At 40.7% G+C, this 21,765-nt stretch overlaps 1 protein-coding gene across 2 annotated transcripts in view; it reads left to right on the forward strand.

Moving 5' to 3' along the window:
* LOC143765443 (protein MTSS 1-like) overlaps positions 1-21,765 on the forward strand; it is a 159,593-nt gene that overhangs the window by 83,522 nt on the left and 54,306 nt on the right. For both annotated transcript variants that reach the window (XM_077252111.1, XM_077252110.1), the window contains exon 4: positions 20,773-20,857. In XM_077252111.1, coding sequence (XP_077108226.1) covers positions 20,773-20,857 — 85 coding nt within the window. The remainder of the gene's footprint in view (positions 1-20,772; positions 20,858-21,765) is intronic.

The raw sequence follows: 21,765 nt of genomic DNA on the forward strand, positions 1-21,765 counted from the left end.
CCGCCCCCAACACATCACCACACTATTTTTATTAACTTCATTTTAAGTTAATTTACCACCTGCGGAAGCGCTATTAAATGTTGTCATTATTTACTTTAGTTTAATCACCAGCAGCGTTAATTAGATAGCAATGAGCATGCCGAGCGTTAGCTGGCTGGAAACAGCTAGTATTAAAATATATCCGCGAGATATTAGTAGTTGTACCAGATGATTCCAGAAGATGGTGGCATAGATGTGCAAGAAAGTTCTCAATTGATGTAGGTGGTAAGTGGTGGTTCCTTTATCGGAACTGTAGGAATTATTGAATATTGTCAGCGTTAATTAGATAGCAATGAGCGTGCCGAACGTTAGCTGGCTGGAAACATCTTATATATATATATATATATATATATATATATATATATATATATATATATATATATATATATATATATATATATTGCCTACAAGTAGTATTCAACCCCCTGCAGGTTTAATAAGATGCAAATAAGTTAGAGCCTTCAACCTTCAAACAAGAGCAGGATTTATTAACAGATGCATAAATCTTACAAACCAAAAAGTTTTGTTGCTCAGTTAAATTTTTATAAATTTTAAACATAAAAGTGTGGGTCAATTATTATTCAACCCCTAGGTTTAATATTTTGTGGAATAACCTTTGTTTGCAATTACAGCTAATAATCGTCTTTTATAAGACCTGATCAGGCCGGCACAGGTCTCTGGAGTTATCTTGGCCCACTCCTCCATGCAGATCTTCTCCAAGTTATCTAGGTTCTTTGGGTGTCTCATGTGGACTTTAATCTTGAGCTCCTTCCACAAGTTTTCAATTGGGTTAAGGTCAGGAGACTGACTAGGCCACTGCAACACCTTGATTTTTTTTGCTTCTTGAACCAGGCCTTGGTTTTCTTGGCTGTGTGCTTTGGGTCGTTGTCTTGTTGGAAGATGAAATGACGACCCATCTTAAGATCCTTGATGGAGGAGCGGAGGTTCTTGGCCAAAATCTCCAGGTAGGCCGTGCTATCCATCTTCCCATGGATGCGGACCAGATGGCCAGGCCCCTTGGCTGAGAAACAGCCCCACAGCATGATGCTGCCACCACCATGCTTGACTGTAGGGATGGTATTCTTGGGGTCGTATGCAGTGCCATCCAGTCTCCAAACGTCACGTGTGTGGTTGGCACCAAAGATCTCGATCTTGGTCTCATCAGACCAGAGAACCTTGAACCAGTCAGTCTCAGAGTCCTCCAAGTGATCATGAGCAAACTGTAGACGAGCCTTGACATGACGCTTTGAAAGTAAAGGTACCTTACGGGCTCGTCTGGAACGGAGACCATTGCGGTGGAGTACGTTACTTATGGTATTGACTGAAACCAATGTCCCCACTGCCATGAGATCTTCCCGGAGCTCCTTCCTTGTTGTCCTTGGGTTAGCCTTGACTCTTCGGACAAGCCTGGCCTCGGCACGGGAGGAAACTTTCAAAGGCTGTCCAGGCCATGGAAGGCTAACAGTAGTTCCATAAGCCTTCCACTTCCGGATGATGCTCCCAACAGTGGAGACAGGTAGGCCCAACTCCTTGGAAAGGGTTTTGTACCCCTTGCCAGCCTTGTGACCCTCCACGATCTTGTCTCTGATGGCCTTGGAATGCTCCTTTGTCTTTCCCATGTTGACCATGTATGAGTGCTGTTCACAAGTTTGGGGAGGGTCTTAAATAGTCAGAGAAGGCTGGAAAAAGAGAAAATTAATCCAAACATGTGAAGCTCATTGTTCTTTGTGCCTGAACTACTTCTTAATACTTTAGGGGAACCAAACAGAATTCTGGTGGGTTGAGGGGTTGAATAATAAATGACCCTCTGAAAATTCTTTTCACAATTTAAAAAAAAAATAAACAAAGAAATAACATTCTTTTTTGCTGCAGTGCATTTCACACTTCCAGGCTGATCTACAGTCCAAATGTCACAATGCCAAGTTAATTCCAAATGTGTAAACCTGCTAAATCTGCAGGGGGTTGAATACTACTTGTAGGCACTGTGTGTGTGTATATATATATATATATATATATATATATATATATATATATATATATATATATATATATATGTGTGTATATATGTGTATATATATATATATATATATGTATGTGTGTATATATATATATATATATATATATATATATATATATATATATATATATATATATATATATATATATATATATATTTATACATTAGAATTTTTTGATACTTGTGTATGGCTTTGCATTATTATATACTGTATATATACGTTATGAATTAGATATATTTATAATATACATATATATGTGTATAATAAATACATATATATATATATATATATATATATATATATATATATATATATAGTATAAATATATCTAATTTATAACGTGTATATATACAGTATATAATAATGAAAAGCCATACACAAGTATCAAAAAATTCTGAAAGCTGGAGAGCTTACCATGGCTTGCCTATTTTGTTCATATATCCCCTGAAAGTGGTTAACCTATCCAATGATTTATTGTATCTTATCTTTGCAAGCATAAAATAAAGAGAAACCCATTGATATTGCCAACACATTCATCGTCAGACTTCATTAGTAGTAGGTCTAATACAGGGATTGTATACTACGGCAGTATGCGTGTATTAATGTAGGACATATCTAAGGGACAGTTGTGTGTAGTGTTTTTTATTATTATTATTAATATTATTATTATTATTCTACTATGTCAAAAGCATGCGGTGCCATTAAAGGGGTTTCACAGAATTAGGCAAACAAGTCCGTCACCCAAAAGTAGCGCTATGTGCCCAGGTATTGTTTGAAACTGTAGTGTCGCCCCATTTAATGGTTATTTTCATGTTAAGTTGCTTTAATTAGACAGCATGAAAATAAGCAGGTTTACAACTTACTTGCTTTGAGTCTGCTGTCATTCTTCTGCAATGTGAGCTTTTATCTTACATAGGGTACAGCTAGGTTTCATGGAGCTTGGCCATTAGTGACTGCCAAGAACCTGGGGTGCACAGTAGTTACATTCCAGGAGAGGAGTTGCTCCTAACATACCAGCCATCTTTTTCTATCTAGCCCATTGATTTCTGTGTAGCATTTAGCTGCTCCCCTATCCCTTTCAACTCCTGACAAGCTGCTGTTACAAATCTTGCAAATCAAGCCACAGCATTGACGGCTTCCAGAGTAGGTTTTCTAATCACGACTGTTGCTTTCCTGGGCTTGTTTAAATGTCCTGTTATTACTAGATGGGAATATGATGCTAACGGTGTGTTTTCGGAACTAATCCCCGATAACTGAATGTGTCACGGCAGAACGTGTGCTGAGCTTTCTAGTTCTACTAATACTACAGCTCTGCAACTCATTAAAACTATCACTAGGAAGTTAGAGACTGGAAAGCGTTGCGTGGCTCAAGACTCACTTGAGAATAATAACTTAAGCTTAAAGGTTAATAGCGGTATGAAGGTGCTCATCTGTAGCACACCCCAGCACTTATTCCACAGCTTATTTGGTGATACTAATGTGAGACATGTAATGGCTGACAGTCTGCTCTCCTGATCTACATGTCTCACACAAGAAATACCACCTTTCATTTAAAATAAGCTCTGTGGGCAGATTTTCCTTCAGATCAGTGTCCGGCCCATAGATGTTAACAGCTCATTGACATATTAAAAATAATGTTGATTACTCTGGAATAATATAAATATTTAATTTAACGTCCTTTGACCTACATGCCCATTCAGATGACTTAGTAGGGTTGATTCTGCTGACAGATTCCCTATAAGGGAAAGTCTGGAGGCTCCATACACGTCAAGGCTAGATTGTTGTAGCTGTGCTTGAGTATGTATATTCTTATTATGGTATTTACAGCTTTCTGGAACTACACTGTAAGGTTTTTTTAGCCAAGGGGCCACATTCTTAAAGGTGCTGATGTCAGCAACATTCTTTGTATGGGTTGGAGGAGGAAAAGCCAGTCTTCTGTTGTGATTGATTGTCAGGAGCTGGGCCCACATAGTGGTCAGCTCTTGTGTATATTGGTGAGACCGCCGATTTGCCCATCAAACGTGTTAGAGGATGTAATACTTCTAGTAGTGACATTCTAATAAGACACAGGAAAGGTATAAGTGGTAAATGGGGTTGCTGTTTAGGTTGATCGCCCTGCTATACACCACTGTGGGGGATTAGACTGAGAGGAGTCAAGTATAGAGACAGTTGCAACAGCTATGCTGGCCCCATTTAGCGGGGGACACAACTAAGTAATTTAATGGTTTTGTGAGTGGCTAAGTGGACAACAGTGGGCATTGTTTTCTATTCAGTACCATCTAGCATCTTGATATTAGAGCAATGGTCCCCATCAAATCCAGCTGCCCATAGCCAGAACTAGTATTTGCTAGTCAGCCCACTAACAATAAACAGCTTGTTGCCAAGCACATGGTGCAATGTAGAATTATTCATAGAGTAGCATTTTAAAGTTTGAGCCGATGCAATGGTAGATTCTTGAAGATGACACATTACTACTGCACAGCAGGATGTGGTGTAGCCCGATGAGCGGCATTCCCCAGTGTCATTCCTATGTAATAGCAGCGTTTTCATAATATTGAGTGGTTACTTTGGTTACTTTGCGTGGGCATATGTTACCTGAAAACCTGTTAAACCCTATCTAGTAGTGGTTCAGAATATTTTCGATGAATGGACTTTGAAACAAGAATGAAGCACTTTTTTTGTGTGACAACGTAATAATCTTTATGCATTGCTGGCGTCACCACCCGGGCAAATGCTGGGCCCTGGACAAACAGCGGGGCCCATTATGGGGCCCGTCAGTCGGGGAGCCCGGTGCCAGATCGACAGCTCATCCCAATGAGATCTGCTGATAACTGTTAGGCCATGTATAAAATGCAGTCTATCACTGGCTGTTGCCATGTTTGCCCTGGCCAGTGATTGGCTGATTGTTGCATGAAAGGGCCTTAAGATTGACGTTTGCCATAATTTCCATATAGTGCAAGTTAAGGTCGAATGCTGAATGTCCAGACCCTGGACTTTACCCACCTCAAAAGTCATAGCTGGTCATCCTTCGTTAACTTTTGCCCTCCTTTCACAAAGATTTTCTATTAACCTCTTCATGTCCATATGTTTTGTTTTTATACCTAATTGTGATGCATTGATGGGCTCCTCTCCTCCAAATATGGGAAACGTGTGGTGGCCCCGAACGTCTCCTACGTGACTAGCGCACAAGTCAGAACGTAATGCATTACACAGAGCTACCAAGTAATGTCATTGTGGAAATACTGCACATACGTTCATCGCTCATCTACCGATGATGGACCCGTTACCGCTTATCTCATGACATATCGGAGAGTAATGTGCGACTACTGGTTTTCAGCCAGGTTTTTTTTTTAATCCAGTCAGAAAATAGCTGAGCCGTCCTTTCAAGAACCATGTGTTTAGTGTAAAGGCAAATTACGCAAGAAGACTCCACATCTGCTCTTTTACCATTTCCAGTTCCTCATGACTGAGAGCAACATTTTATTAGTTAGTACTTTCTATCTGAGGAAGTCAACGGGCTTCATTTATAAAAAATTAACGCCTACAGAGATGAGAGGTTGCACATAGCAACCAGTCACTTAGAAAATGACACACGGAATGTGGTTGATACTGAAAACACCTCTGATTTTTATTTATTTTTTTCTTCTTTTACTTTTTAGTATGTGTTTTTACATTGAAAGTAAAGATGGTGCAAATCAATTCACAGGACGTCTTCCAGCCCTTTGATCTGCCACTTAACCGATGACATCCAAGGCTTCTCTTTTGATTAACTAGCCTGGTGTGATGTCATCGTTGCGGCATGTGGAACACGTGACATTGCACCCCACTGGCTAAAAAAAGAGCTGTGGATGCTTGCAAGCTACAGTCCAGCAGCCACAGATTGATGTGGTGGCCGCACTGGTCCAGTGTATTGATTCACATAATCTCTAATTGATAGTGATTAGTGATGAGCGAACGTGCTCTGGTAACATGTTATCCGAGCATGCTTGGGTGTTATCCGATTAATATGTCCCCGCTGCTGCATATATCATGGCAGTTAGACAATAGCAACATATTCGGGGATTGCCTAACAAACAGGCAATCTTCATGTGTTACGTCTAGCAGCCACGGAGACTTTAACATATTGTTTGAGCATGCTCGGATAACCCGTTATCCGAGCACGTTCATTCATCACTAATACTGATCATCACAGATAATAAGGATCTTCTTCTTCATTCCTCTTCAGTGAATTTTAGAAAAGATGGGAAATTACATTCTTTTTGTACATTTCTTTTGCAAAATTTGTTACCCATCTGTCCCAGATTTTAAGGGCTTGTGAATGTGTATTTTAGTTCTCAACAAGTACCGTAAGTTGTATGGAGCTGTAATATAGCATGAAAAGAAGTGAAAGGCCCATTCTTTCCCTTTTTATGCTTCTAATAAAGACACTTTCTTAATTGTAGCACCCTCTACTGGCCCAGGGAATAAAAAAGGATTAGGGCGTTTTTGTTTTTATTTCAGATAAAGGACATTATTCTGGCTGTATGTTTTATTTACAATATAACTATAGGATTAGTAATGGATAGATGTCTTATAGATACCTATCCATTACTAACCCGAGGGCTTGATGTCACCAGACAATACAAAGGTGACCTCAACCCCACATATGAACCCCACTTGCCACCGCCACAGGGCAGGTGGGAAGAGCCAGGCAAAGTGACAGGTGTGCCTTTTCTGGGTGGCTGGAAGAGGGGGGCAATATCAATGGCCCCTTACCAGCCTGAGAATACCAGCCCCCAGCTGTCTGCTTTAGCTTGGCTGGTTGTCAAAGATGAGGGTGACCCCACACCATTTTTTTATATTATTTATTTAAATAACTTTAAAAATACAGTGTGGGGACCATGCCATTCTTGATAACCAACATTGCTAAAGCTGATAGCTAATGGTTGCAGCCCTCAGCTGTCAGTTTTGTCTGGCTGGTTATCAAAAATACATATTTATAGCACAGGTGGTGGCAGATGAAAACTCTCATCAGTGACTACCTGCTTTTGCTGTTATCAGCTGAATACAGCAAACATTGTCTCCTGCTAGTGCTGATTGCAGCACAGAGGGGAACAGCGCGGACAGTACCACTGATTCCTAGGCGCCGGTACGTGTCACACTGATGACACATGGATGTTATCCGTGTGTCATCAGTGTGCACGTGTGCGAGACATTTTGCGGAGCGTGCTGCTGTTAAAAAAACAAAACAAAAAAAACGGACATATCAACGTGCTTTGCCCACGAATACACGATACGTGGAAATACACTGACATGTACACAGACCCATTCGCTTGAATGGGTCTACCTGTGTAAGTGTCTCCGGTATGTATGAAAACTGTCACTACACGTACCAGAGACACTTAGACGCATAGATCCATTCAAGTGAATAGGTCTGTGCACATGTCATTGTGTTTCCACGAACCGTGTGTCCATGGACAAAACACGCTGGCATGTCCTTTTTTTTTTTTTTTTTTTTTTTACAGCAGCATGGTTGGCAAAACATCTCGCACACTGACACACGGACCTATGAAAGAGCCCTTCATGGGGGTTTCAATTTCCCTTTGAGCTCCAGGCCTGCCGTTCTCAGGTTGTCCTGGTATATATTGTGCAATAACACCCAGCACAAGGCTGAATGAAGAAAATGTGTGTCTCAGAAGCAAAACACAGTGTTTGTTTTTTCTTTTCCGTAAGAACCAATGATGGTCCTCGCTGTCATCTATAAGCCCTCTGTGATTGGGATATAGGCACGACCAGACGCTGCCCCCTGATGTAATCTCTGCTGCACATTCTCTGAACTCTGGAGTTCAGGCATCGGAACCAGTCTGCATATAAATGTGCTATTTTTTCTTGGAGCCAGTCACTTGTCTTAGGAAACGTACAAAATGTCTTTTCTTTTTTTCCAAGGAATGTAGCATATGAAATTTGGTATGGGTGTCCCACCGCATTCTGTTTCCATGTATTTTCTGTTCTTGAATTCACAACACGTGGCAATTTATAGCACAAGGGGCCTAGTCATCTGTTTATCATTCCAAGCCCTTAGGAGCGCTAAAAGGTGACTAAGAGATCTGACCCTGGAATTTATACGCAGCCGTTCATTTTAATACGGTACATTCAGGCTATTTGTTAGGGTGCACGGCTGCAGGGTGTGATACCCAGCGACTGGCATTTTTATATGCTGCAGGCTCGCTCTATAAAACTCAATGTTTCAGGATGGCATACATTATATTACCATGAGGTCTTGTTTTGGAAGTGCTTATTTTGTCTGTCTGAATTCTAAAATTATGAGACCGGTGCTCTATAAAGATAGGGTGCCCAAGGCAGGAATGTGCCCCGTCACCCTCACGTCATGGAAGTTCAGTCTAAAAGCTGTCAGACGAACAGTCACTTGAAATCCTTTTGCAGCCCGCCTCTCCTGGAGCTTTAGGCTGCTACCTTCATTGAATACCTATTGTCCTGACTGTGAGATGTCCAATTGGCCATAAACTAGTGGGTATAGTAAACCCTAATTCGGCTGGCGGCACAGGGCTCCTACATGAATTTAACAGTGTCGCACAGTGCGATGGGCAACTTGATTTACATGTGTTGTCCAGTTTTACAGATTCTGTGGAAGATGTGTGGCAGAAAAAACCTTAACTCTAAGGCTACTTTCACACTTGCGTCGTTCGACGCACGTCGCAATGCGTCGTTGGGTAGAAAAAACGCATCCTGCAAAGTTGCCCGCAGGATGCGTTTTTTTCTCCATTGACTTATACATAGCGACGCATTGCGGCGGAGTGCCACACGTCGCATCCGTCGTGCGACGGTTGCGTCGTGTTTTGGTGGACCGTCGGCACAAAAAAAACATTACATGTAACGTTTTTTTGTCCGTCGGTTCCGCTTTTTCCGACCGCGCATGTGCGGCTGGAACTCCGCCCCCTCCTCTCCGCTCATCACACAGGGCAGCGGATGCGTCGTAAGACTGCATCCGCTGCCCACGTTGTGATTAATTAACACACTGTCCGTCGGGCCGACAGTTTGCGACGGCCCGTACCGACGGACTAGTGTGAAAGTAGCCTAAGTTAAAGGGATGACCTGCAGTATTAGATTGATAGATATGTCCTTGTGTCTGTATGAAGAAAAAGGAGTAAGTGGCACTCACAGGGTCGCCACAGCCTTTTCATCATGCTGAACAATGGAAGTCCTAGAGGGCGAATAGTCACTGATCACACATTGATCAGTTTGATTGACCATCAATGTTTAAGCCCAATATAATGCCTTTTAATCAGTCTCATAAACCAGGTGTTAAACTGTTGCTGTTCCGTGTTAGAATGATGACTATACCCACCATGCAATCTGAAAAGGAGGCCATCTTTTGTATTTGATTTACTACGCTAGAAGCTCAGATATGTGCATATGACCTGACTGTGTGTTACTCATTAGCTTTACTAGAGCAAAGGAGCTGTAACGTCTGACTTTTAACATGGTGGCATTCCTGCATGTGACACGCACATGATTTTCTAAAGTTATAAAAATCTGGTCACAGGCCTGAACAGACCTACTGGCCCATCTGTTTCCGTCACTTTGGAAACTTTAGCATCAAAGCATATGAATTTGCCCACCGATCGCACAGAAATGAACTACTTTTTATTTTCTGCTGATTTTTATGGTGTTTTCAAGAGGGTGTGACACACAGGACTCTCTGGGCGGTCTTCATACTGCTTTGCCTTATAACCTTGTGGAGCGACAACCCCTTGGTAAAGAACATAAAAATGAGCATGAAATAGAGGCCCAGAGCTCTGGAACCATATGGCGATTTAGATTAAAAAAAAAAAGAAAAAACAAAAATGGAATACTTAGAGGAGCAACGGGAATAAATTAAGAGCAAACATTGACACTTCTGACCTGGTGACAGATCAGTGAAATTCACCGTTTTTTGTTTGTGGAAATTAACACATTTACAAGAATCCGGTGTTATTACATTGCGGTTTGTGTCTTGTCTATGAAATGATTTTTTTTCCATAACTGACTGCTAATGTCACATTGCTAAAGACTTATAATGTTACCGCTAGAAATGAGCAAATAAATTCTCAGGAGTTGGACCAGAAGCCACATCAATATTCAATGGCCTCCTACCTGCTGGTATCACCAGATTCTTTTTTTGAGTAGCCGGCCTGGTGTAATGTTGTGTGTGCACTTCACAATGCAACGATGATGTTGCATCTGGATGGCTAGTCAAGAAAATCTGAGGATGTCGGCAGGTAGGAGGCGGGTTCCTGTATGCAGACGGATTAGTGACATGGCTTTTGGGTCAAGAGCCTACAAATCAATTTGGTAATCTCTAGTAACTATCAGCAAAACTTTTGTTTTTTGCTTAGATTGATAGGTTTCTCCCTTTATGCAACACTTTGCTTACCAAGGAGCCTACAATGCAGCGATAATGGCATGATTCCATAGCGAGATATGCAGACTACTGTATTAAAAGTAATCTTCATCGTCATCACCAGTATTACTTCCAATTCTGGATCCCATAATATTAATCTGGTTACTTATACACCTGCCCAGGAATAGGAAACTGAACTCTCAATACTTTTAAAAGATTTCTAATCAAAAAATCTCTTGGAAACAAGATTTTTTTTTTTACGGAAAAAAATGCTCTTAAAGGGAACCGGTTACCCCCAAAATGAAAGATGAGCTAAGCCCACTGTCATCAGGGGCTTATCTACAGCATTCTGTAATGCTGTAGATAAGCCCCCGATGTATCCTGAAAGATGAGAAAAAGAGGTTAGATTATACTCACCCAGGGGCAGTCCCGCTGCAGTCCGGTCCGATGGGCGTCGCGGTGCGTGTCCAGCGCCTCCACTGCAGTACCCATCGGATCGGACCCCCCCCCCCCCCCCCCCCAGGTGAGTATAATCTAACCTCTTTTTCTCATCTTTCAGGTTACATCGGGGGCTTATCTACAGCATTCCAGAATACTGTAGATAAGCCCCTGATGCCGGTCGGCTTACCTCATATACTGGCTTACCTCATATATGATTTTGGGGGTGACAGGTTCCCTTTAATTTAGCTAAAAGTTATAGCTTTCTCTTATTTTATTTTTTGAGTGCAATGTTAAAGGAGTTGTCCGGGATTATAAAAACATGGCTGCTTTCGGAAGTAGTGTCCCCTCTGATTATGGATTGTGTCTAGTAGTGCAATTCAGCCCCATTAAAGTGAATAGTACTGAACTTCAATACCACAGGCAGCTCATGCTGAAGAGGCATAATACCTGCTGAACAGCCCATTTAGGGATTCTCAAGTCTCCTCAAAATGCTAGGAACCGGTTATTCTATAGAAATATTAATCTTTGATAACCTATGTCAAGCGTGGTGATTTTTGAGTTTCATTTTAAAGCACATGTAAAATGCTGATGGATTAAAAAACATGTATGCATAATTATTTTGTGAGTAGAGAAAAAGCATTGGGATCCATTTGTGAGTTTTTGGTTTTTTTTCCGAATTGGGCTGCTTTCAAACTGCTTCTTTGGGACTATATTACATACGCAGCACCTGGACCCCACCACGCAGTTCCTTAAAACCAGCGTTGGAGCACTAAATATTAAAATATTGATCTAACTTCATTTCTAGTGGACATAGGGTTCTTTTTTATGTATGTGCTATCTCAACCTTAGTCTGTACAGCGGCAGATGAACACCTATGGAGTTCCGTCCGACAAAGACTTCATTGTCCAAAGTGGACAACTTCTCTAAGCTTGTTGTACTACAAGAAGACCGTCACATTTCTTCCCTTCAGGGCTACCGCAGAGTGTTTCCATGCAATTATATTAGCTTAGTCAAAATAATCTGATATATGTACGGAGCAAAACTAGTAAGAAAATATTTGTCGACTTTGTCATGATGGAAAGCTCTACTAAGATGTGTAGAGGAACATTCCTCTTCAATATTAAAATGGACAGTTTCCATTGTGGTGAGTCTGGCCAGTGAAACCTCTGGGAAGTGTTCTCCTTCTGCATCTACTAATGCTCAGAATGGACAAAGTGCAATTTTTTTTTTTTTTTATTTTTTTTTTTACTTTTGAATTTGTTTTTAATAATTTTGAACGCTCCTTATTGCTATGATATGCTAAATGTAAATCAAGGGGGGGTCAGTATAAAGCTAAACTTGGTACATACGCCTGGTATAGAATAGCAGATACTTATATGAAGACAGGAGGATTCATTTGTCAGTTTAACTTGTTAAATAATTGAAATTATCCTCCCACATTCCAAAGACATACTGATAGGGAATTTAGATTGTGAGCCCCATCGGGGACAGCGATGATAATGTGTGCAACCTGTAAAGCGCTGCGGAATATGTTAGCGCTATATAAAAATAAAGATGATTATTATTATTAAATTAATTATGTAAAATTTACAGATTTTTTCTTAAAACCCGGCATAGGGACTCATTAATGAAAGGGGTTGCCTGTTTTGTACAAACTTCTTTTTGTTAGAAGGGGGCCCCCACAGTACACAGGAGTCATCCCAATTTTTTTTGTTTAATGTCTAGGTTGGAACCTTTATTGGGACCCTCATTAATTTCCCATAAATAGGTCTTAAGAGACAATGCTTTGCTCTGCACCCTCCACTGACTGTGTTGCGATCTTGATATAATATGGAAGGACGTGCACCATTGGCATGTCTCTACAAGATTAAAAGGCACAGTTGGCCAGAAACATTTCAAAATGTTTAAAGTATATAATCTTCTGTGGTGACTAGAAGTACAGATAAATCACATGCCCTCAAGCATGAGATCATTGCTCATTTCCTTTCTAGTAGAAAAAAAATACACACGCATACCATTCATCTTGTGATCAGATTGCAATTCGTCATATATATGGTTTAGTATCATAACTGGACAATTAATAGTCAAATTACAGGTGTAAATGTAATTTACCAGCTTAATTCACTAACATGTTGTGCTCCTACTCTGTATCACATGACTATGATTACAAATCCATCACAATACTGAAAATTTGCCAAATGTAAATGATAACTTTTTTTTCTCAAGACCAGAAGAAATGTTGCGTGAATCCATATTTTGAATTAATGAACAGTAGATATGAAGGTAGGATACATTACAGAGTTTCTTATTAGAGGCAAAAGCTTCTTTCTGCACTAGGGGCTGGGGTCAGAAGGCTGTAGATTCTCTCATCCGAGAGAATCGGGTCGATTATGCCAATGGCACTGTGATCAAGCTTTGATCAGAGTGTGATCACCGTGTTCTCCAGTTCTCTCGGGGGAGGATATGGGGAAAAATAATTCTCCATCTACTCCATTCTGTTATGCTGTAAGAATCAGACAGTACTCAGTCAACAGATTGAGGTTTTCAACACATTCATAGACATGCATGGCCGAGTACAATCCGAATATCGGATCAAACTCGGGCATGCAGCAATTTTTTTTTCATCGGACAGACCCTGTCCGAGGAAAAACAAAAATCCGACGTGCATGGCCCCATAGACTAACATTGGTCCTAGTATGATCCAATACTTTGTGTAAGCGCACTCGGACTGATAATACAATCGTCTGCACAAGTCCTATTATGTACTGGTCAATCGCTCTCAAACTGCTCAAATCTGTGTACAAATTTGTCTTCGGTGAGGGATCAAATTAGAGCAGCTCTCTATGGAGAAGAGAATGGGGGAGAAGCTTGAGAGAGAAAAAGGCTTCTGGTGGCTACAAAAGAGGGAAAAACTGCTTACTACCGGTGGATGCAAGTCATATGGCCAGAAATAGTGCCATCATCGTGTGCACACATGACAGGCTGTTCAGAAACGTTATCTTAAAGTGTAGCTACATTGTAAGCAAGCCAGACATTGACAAATTGTAGACATTCTCAAAGTGTATAAAGGCTTTCTAATTATATTCTCCTATACAGATCTGAATAATTTGTCATACAATTTACTGCTTTTCATTATACATTTTAATTGATCCGTTATAAGGATCGTATTGTGCGCTACCTTTTGTGAAGTATCTTTGCTGGAGGAACACGCATGGATGACATCATGGCAAATCTGAGATATCATTAAGGGTTGATTGCTTCCAGGAAGAGAAACAAACTAATAATCTTGTAGATTTGATACTATTCATATTGTTGCCAAATCTAGAATAGCTGAAATAATCTCACATGCTAAAAGAGTATGTAGACTCAATGACCTAATTTATGTGTTACCCCGTGTCAAGCAAAAATGATTGGGAGGCTGTCTAATTGTTTTTAAATGTAAATTGGAACTATTTAAAACACTTGGTTCTGGAAATACTTTTTGGATTCTATACTAGACTAGCACACTTAAGTTATGCTATGTCTGTGAAGAACATACTCTATTTTACACCTACCCAACGTTCTTCCATCCTTGTGTCATGATTAACAGAGTAGTGAAATATTTAGACTGAAGGAGCTGTGTTACATCCTCTCAAGTAGCATGTGTACTGTCAACACTTAGCACCCAACCCTGCTGTCAGTGCTCCACAGGGAGAACACACTGCAGGCCGGCACGAGTAGAAATAAGTGGCTGTGCAGAAGACGATTTTCTTCAGAACCTCTATTAATACATGTGCAAATGTAAGGATTTTTGGGGTACGGAGGGTACTGAACTGCAGATCTCTGTCCTGGCGTGATGGCTGTATAACCAGCCGTTCCACACAGGCAAATCAGGTTGACATACCCATATTATCTTGAAAAAGACAAGTTCTGAGTTGTACAAGCTCCTGCACGTCCGGCACCGCTGGCGGATGAGTAAGCCTATGAAGAAATGATTTGTCTCTTTGTAGACCGTTGAGTCATCCATTATGCAATGTCCTGGATAGAAGCTTTGATTTAAAGCTACAACTGTGCAGCCTGTTCTACCTTGGGTACGGCTCATTCGGCTCTAGAGAAGGTTCTTACTGGTTGTACCTAATGGGATATTGTATCTCTCACAAAGAGGCAATGACGTGAATACATTGTATTTATTATGCTTATATTGCGCCAACATATTCCGCAGCGCTTTACAGACCTTATCATTGTCCCCATTGGTGCTCACAATCTGAATTCCCATTTAGTAAGTCTTTGGAGTGTGGGAGGAAACCAGAGAAAACCCACACAAACATGTTGTTCTTGGTGGGATTTGAACCCTGGACTCCAGCGCTGCAAAGCAACAGTGCTAACCACTGAGCCACCATGTTGCCCATTTAAGGTGTACCTCCAGTTTTAGCACAGCAGCACAAACATAGCATTAAGATGGTTGTTATTTAATTTATACATATTTCCCTGCCAAACTCTTCTGACATAATCTTATCTTTTGAAGAATTGGGCATATAGAAATCCAACATATTTCTTTCCCCCGATATCTGCCATTGAGGAGAAACTGGACACTCTTCTACACATAATGTTAACTATACATAGTAGAGGAAATTTATTTGATCCCACCCTTTCTGGCAGGACAAGACTACTGTCTTATGTGTGTTATAGTATCCTTTTGTTCTTCTGGGAAATAGGCCGCCTCCAGGGGTGTCTGTCTCCCAGTGGCTTGCTCTTTTTTTCTATAAACGAAGTGAAAACGCTTGCACACTCAGCAGAATTCAGCATGCATATGTATATTGGGGGCAAGATAATACAGGAAGGCCAAAGAAGCCAAGAAATTTGTTATGCCAGTGCAATAATTGACGTGGCCATGGAAATCATTGCTTACATTTTCAAACGTAAATATACACTCCTCAAAAAAATAAAGGGAACACTAAAATACCACATCCTAGATATCTCTGAATGAAATATTCCAGTTGCAAATTTGTATTCATTGCATAGTGGAATGTGTTCAGAACAATAAAACATAACAATTATCATTGTAAATCAAAATGAATATCCCATGGAGGTCTGGAGTTGGAATGATACTCAAAATCAAAGTGGAAAATCAAATTACAGGCTGATCCAACTTCAGTGAAAATGCCTCATGACAAGGAAAGATGTTCAGTATTGTGTGTGGCCCCACGTGCCGGTATGATCTCCCTACTGTACAACCCCTGGGCCTGCTCCTGATGAGGTGGTGGATTGTCTCCTGAGGGATCTCCTCCCAGACCTGGACTAAAGCATCCGCCAACTCCTGGACAGTCTGTAGTGCAACGTGACATTGGTGGATGGAGCGAGACATGATGTCCCAGATGTGCTCAATCGGACTCAGGTCTGGGAAACTGGTGGGCCAGTCCATAGCTTCAATGCCTTCATCTTGCCGGAACTGCTGACACACTCCAGCCACCAACCGCACCAGCATACGGTCTCACAAGGGGTCTGAGGATCTCATCTCGGAACCTAATGGCAGTTAGGCTACCTCTGGCGAACACATGGAGGGCTTTGCAGCCCTCCAAAGAAATGCCACCCCACACCATTACTGACCCACTGCCAAACCGATCATGCTGAAGGATGTTGCAGGCAGCAAATCACTCTCCACTGCATCTCCAGACTCTGTCACATGTGCTCAGTGTGAACCTGCATTCTTCTGTGAAGAGCACAGAGCACCAGTGGTGAATTTGCCAATCCTGGTGTTCTGTGGCAAATGCCAAGCGTCCTGCACGGTGTTGGGCTGTGAGCACAACTCCCATCTGTGGACGTCGGGCACTCAGACCATCCTCATGGAGTCTGTTTCTAACTGTTTGTGCAGACACATGCACATTTGTGGCGTGCTGGAGGTTATTTTGCAGGACTCTGTGCAAGGAGGAACAGGAGGAGCATTGCCAAAGGCGGAGGTAGCGGTCCTGCTGCTGGGTTGTTGCCTGTCTCCTGGTAGCGCCTACAGCTTCTGGACACTACGCTGACAGACACAGCAAGCCTTCTTACCACAACTCGCATTGATGTTCCATCCTGGATGATCTGCATTACCTGAGCCACTTGTGTTGGTTGTAGAGTCCGCCTCATGCTACCACGAGTGTGAAAGCACAACCAACATTCAAAAGTGACCAAAACATCAGCCAGAAAGCATAGGTACTGAGATGTGATCTGTGGTCTCCACCTGCAGAACCACTCCTTTATTGAGTGTCTTGATAATTGCCAATAATTTCCATCTGTTGTCTATTCCATTTGCACAACAGCATGTAAAATTGTCAATCAGTGTTGCTTCCTAAGTGGCCAGTTTGATTTCACAGAAGTTTGATTCACTTGGAGTTAGATTCTGTTGTTTAAGTGTTCCCTATATTTTTTGAGCACTGTATATAGCTATATCTTTCAGCTAGATCACCCTCTTCAACTACGTTTCCGTAAAAAAAAAAAAAAAAGTTTGTAGACATGGAAATAGTGTTTGCAGCTGAAAAACATAGCTCCAGTAATACTGGGTACAGAATATACCAGACTGGAATTTCCCTCTATTTATTCATGGAAATGTTGGCGGTTGGTCGTGATTCACATACAGAGCTTGTTTTATTTCTACCTGGATCACTGTAACGGAATAGTCGTAACGGCTGTGCTGTAAAGCGACAATGACTCCTCGCAAACACCTCGGTGTCAGATGACTTCTGCTCCACAAAACGGAACTTGAAAGTTCTTCTTGGCTTTATTAACTTTATAACTGAATTTAATGGAACACAAAACAGTCGATTTCACTGTGGTTCTATATATTAAAAAAATATCCTTGTTCTGCTCATCTGGGCACTATAAAATACATGTTTGGATGATTGGTATCATGGCCCCTAATGTGACCATATATACATTAGATAAAATTACTTCGATTCAACAGCTATTAAATGAATGAGTGATGTTTTGGTGAACAGTTGTTTTATTACATTAATTGTTATACTGGCCATGCATGTTTAATGATGTCATGAAAATACTAATCATCAAAAGATCTTTTATGCATGATTTTTTTATATAATTTTTTTTTTAACGGCATCTTTTATTGGGACATGGAATGAAAAATTCAAACAGTCCACTTAATTTCCAATGATGATGTTCTAAGATCAAGACAATTTATTTCTTTTTTTAAATTTCACCAAATAAACGTTTGTTACGGTTGAAAATTATCATTTAGTTTAAAGTTGATTAAAACAGATGTTTTCAACTACCGTATATTGAATGTTCATCTGGTGAAATTCAGCAATGCCTTTAGATTATCTCAGGTCACCACCATCAGGCATAAGATGCTTTTTTAACTAAAGTATTTCATGCAAGAACAATCTTTCTAGTAATAGAAAAAAATATTGTAAGAAAAATAGTTTGCTCATCGCCCGGTAACTTGTATACTTTGACTGTAAAGATGCCCAAACTCCTTTGGCTTTTTCTCTGGTCTCCCCCGTACACATGAGCAATCAGATGCAAGACTTATTTGGTGGCAACTTATATACATGGAGAACTCCAGAGTCGGGAGATCACCATTCACATTAGACGATTGGCCAATTCCAATGACGTTGAAGTTAGGGCCGACATTCATTTCTAAGAAGGCCTTGACTGCCAATGTGGACTAAAATATTTCTGCCTGTATATGTTCATGGGATGATCATTCGTTTAACCATCAACCTACTTTTGTCTAATATTTACCATTTTACATTATGCAGGACCAACCATCTAATGTGGTTGGCAGATTCTGTGGAAGGGTAAGGATTGGACATGTTATGTAACAAGAGAGAAATGACATGATAAAGGGACCTGACTTGGTTGTATACTCCCCCTCTGTCAAAAACACATGTATGCCTGGCTGAACTGACTGTGAATGGGGAGGTTACGGGAATCTGTTGGCCAAAGGAGCCTTCAGCTGACAACTGTTGAAGGCATTTGTCCATCCAGCATTAGCCCTCTGCCATTTACATGTGAACACCCAGATGGAGGGCTCCGTAAATAATGTGATACATGGACTTGGATATGTGTTTTAAATCTGTAGGTTGTCTCTAAAGCTATGAACAAGCTCTTGATACGACCTTTAACTTGTAATTTTGATGGACACTGTCCATCCTTCTGTTACGTGGACAGATTATACAGTCCGTTTTCGATAAGCAGGACTAACAACCATAAGCCGATATTCACTTTTTTTGGTGAGACCACTTCTTGAATGCCTGCAATTAGTATTGCTCATCCAGCTTTTTACTGACCCTGCATGTCACTCATCCCATGTTTCTTTACTATACTGAAGGGTCAGTTTTGTTCTGTACCTGCATAAGGGAGTTTGGGATGAGCAGATTGTTTGGTCCATTAACGTCATCATTGTGGAGTTTATTAATCATGAAATTGTGGGAAGACTTGAAACTGAATAGAAATGCTAAAATGTAAATATTTTTAGACATCTCTCTCTTTCCTCATCCGTCAGCAGTACTTCATCTGTGTCGCAATCTATAATTCTCCTGTTTTGGCCCTTTAATCTGTGATGAACAAAGGCTCTCACGTGGCATCCAGACCATATGAAGCTAGTAATAGGGCTAGGATACGTATAGTAGAATCATTTGCTGGAAGTTATTAGTTTTGATTCACCCGGTAAAATGGATGTTGGGCTTTACAGGCAGTTGATGGACACTGGATATACCGTAAATTACATTTTGTTCAAAATCGGTGCTGATCTTATATACTGACCTATTCTGTACAATAAAGGATGGCGCTTGTGATCGGTACAACTGCCGTTCCCATGGCTAGAGATCCATAGTCCTCACACTTCTCCTTCCCATGCACAAGACAGATGGTCACATTGCGGATCTCTGACCTCTGTCTCTGGGGTGATTTATTTAGCTAGTGCATGAAATGGATTTCTGGATTAAGTGCTCTTTATTTTGGATGGCTCCTTTATATACTCTCATTTGGTTGTGCAATGCACCCAGGTAAATTACAATAACAGACGCAGTTGGGCCCCTGCCCAGTCCCTGTGACTGAGAGGTGCTCTGCCAAGCGATTTGTTATGCTGTTTATTTGCTCCTCTTGCCCTGCTTTATTTTAGGTTATTTCACATGAAATCTGCTAGGCACAGAACCCCTATTGTGTTTAGATGTTGGCCTATGGGAATGTTTGTTCGGAGATGATTGGATTTTTAGCATTTGGGGTACCAGCTGGAGAGACTCTGGAAAAGTTCCCTTTTCCTGCTTTAACTTGTTGCTAACTAAACTTGCAATTCAAGTTGATCCGGTGTAATATGGATACTGGCAATTATCACATGCTACTTTGCAGAGGAATCAACCTCAAAGGTGACCTGCAGGTTAAAGGTCGCAAATTCTGCTCATTTTCCCGGAAGCCTTCAGCGGTTTACAGTACCAGACAAACAAATCTCACTCATCCATTGTGGAAATTTTCAATATGAAATTTGTCCTGTGGATTTTTTTTTTCATTAAATTTGCAGCATATGCATTTCTGTCATGTATTGTTCATGGATTTGTTGCAAATTTTCCTTATTGACTGGAATTTAGAAGAAAAAGCCACAAGGAATGTTAAACTGACCACCCTTACAGTATACCTAGTGTACGCGGAGAAAGAGCCAGCAGATTTGGCATTTCTCCATCCCAAATAATATGGTAGTTGTCCACGACACCTCTGATATTTAGGGGTCCTTGAAAAAGAAAATGTCAAAACAAAGTTGTCAATTACGACAGGATAATGTCGAAAACATTTGGAAAGCAGTGTTTTTATGGAGAAAATTATATACATTTGTTGAGTAATTGTGCAGTAAGATGCATATGTTTCCTTATCCAGTCAGTCTAAGACTCAAAAAACTTGACTTATTTCTTTTTAATCCACTTCCAGGAGCTACAAAAGAAATCGGTTCTGCACTGACCAGAATGTGTATGAGACACCGGAACATCGAGTCTCGACTCAAGCATCTAACAGTGTAAGTGGTTTTCTACTCGTGTGTTGACCTGTATCAATGAGAAGCCAACGCACTTCTCTTTTCTGGAGCCATAGCACTTGATGTTCTCCACACAAACCTTAACTTGACTTCAGACTGTTAAAAAGCTATTTAGAAATGTGGTAAGCCTTTTCTGAGCTGTTAATGTTTTTATTTGTCCGCGTATTAGACATATCTGTTCTTTATAAAGCTAAGCGGTAGCTATTATATCTACCGTCGTAACTCCTCTGGATCTCCAATTTTCTAGACTTCAATAGACATTTATCCTAGATCAAACAAGTGGAGCAATTCAGGGTAATAGCTCTTCTGAGTACGTATATATTGCCCTTAGCTGGCTATATATGATTTCAGAGGTGATGTCGAAAGTGGGAATGGAAAGAAGATCGGCATTTTTAAAATTCAGGCCTGATCGCTATTGAAGGTGTGTGGGTACTCTAGATTGTTTCTGCTGACCTTCCATCCGTCTGACTATATCGGCCAAAAGCACTATACTGCCCTTGGGTCCCTATGTGCACTGATAGTCATTACTTGGCTGAGACCTTTCCATTTTTGTGTTATTGATCATTTTATCAGCTCTGGATACAAAGCGTCTCTATTGTACTCTTTGTTGTTGCATACACTCCTTTGTGGTGTTTAGAGGTTTTACTTACGGAAATTTTCCAGATTTTTGGTGCATGTTTTATGGCCTGGTTCATGCATAGTTAATTTTTACTACCCTGTGTATTGCTATAACCTAATCTCCCCATTTTATTGGTCTTGCAGGACTTGTTTTTAAGGTATATTAATTGTATGTTTAAGCATTCTCCCCTTTGTTGGTTATGTATGCAATAAGGGCTCCATCACACACATTGTTTTAAGAATGTTTTAAGAATTTTCAAGCATTTATAGAA

The sequence above is a fragment of the Ranitomeya variabilis genome, chromosome 4 (assembly GCF_051348905.1).
Source record: "Ranitomeya variabilis isolate aRanVar5 chromosome 4, aRanVar5.hap1, whole genome shotgun sequence".
Classification (NCBI taxonomy): Eukaryota; Metazoa; Chordata; class Amphibia; order Anura; family Dendrobatidae; genus Ranitomeya; species Ranitomeya variabilis.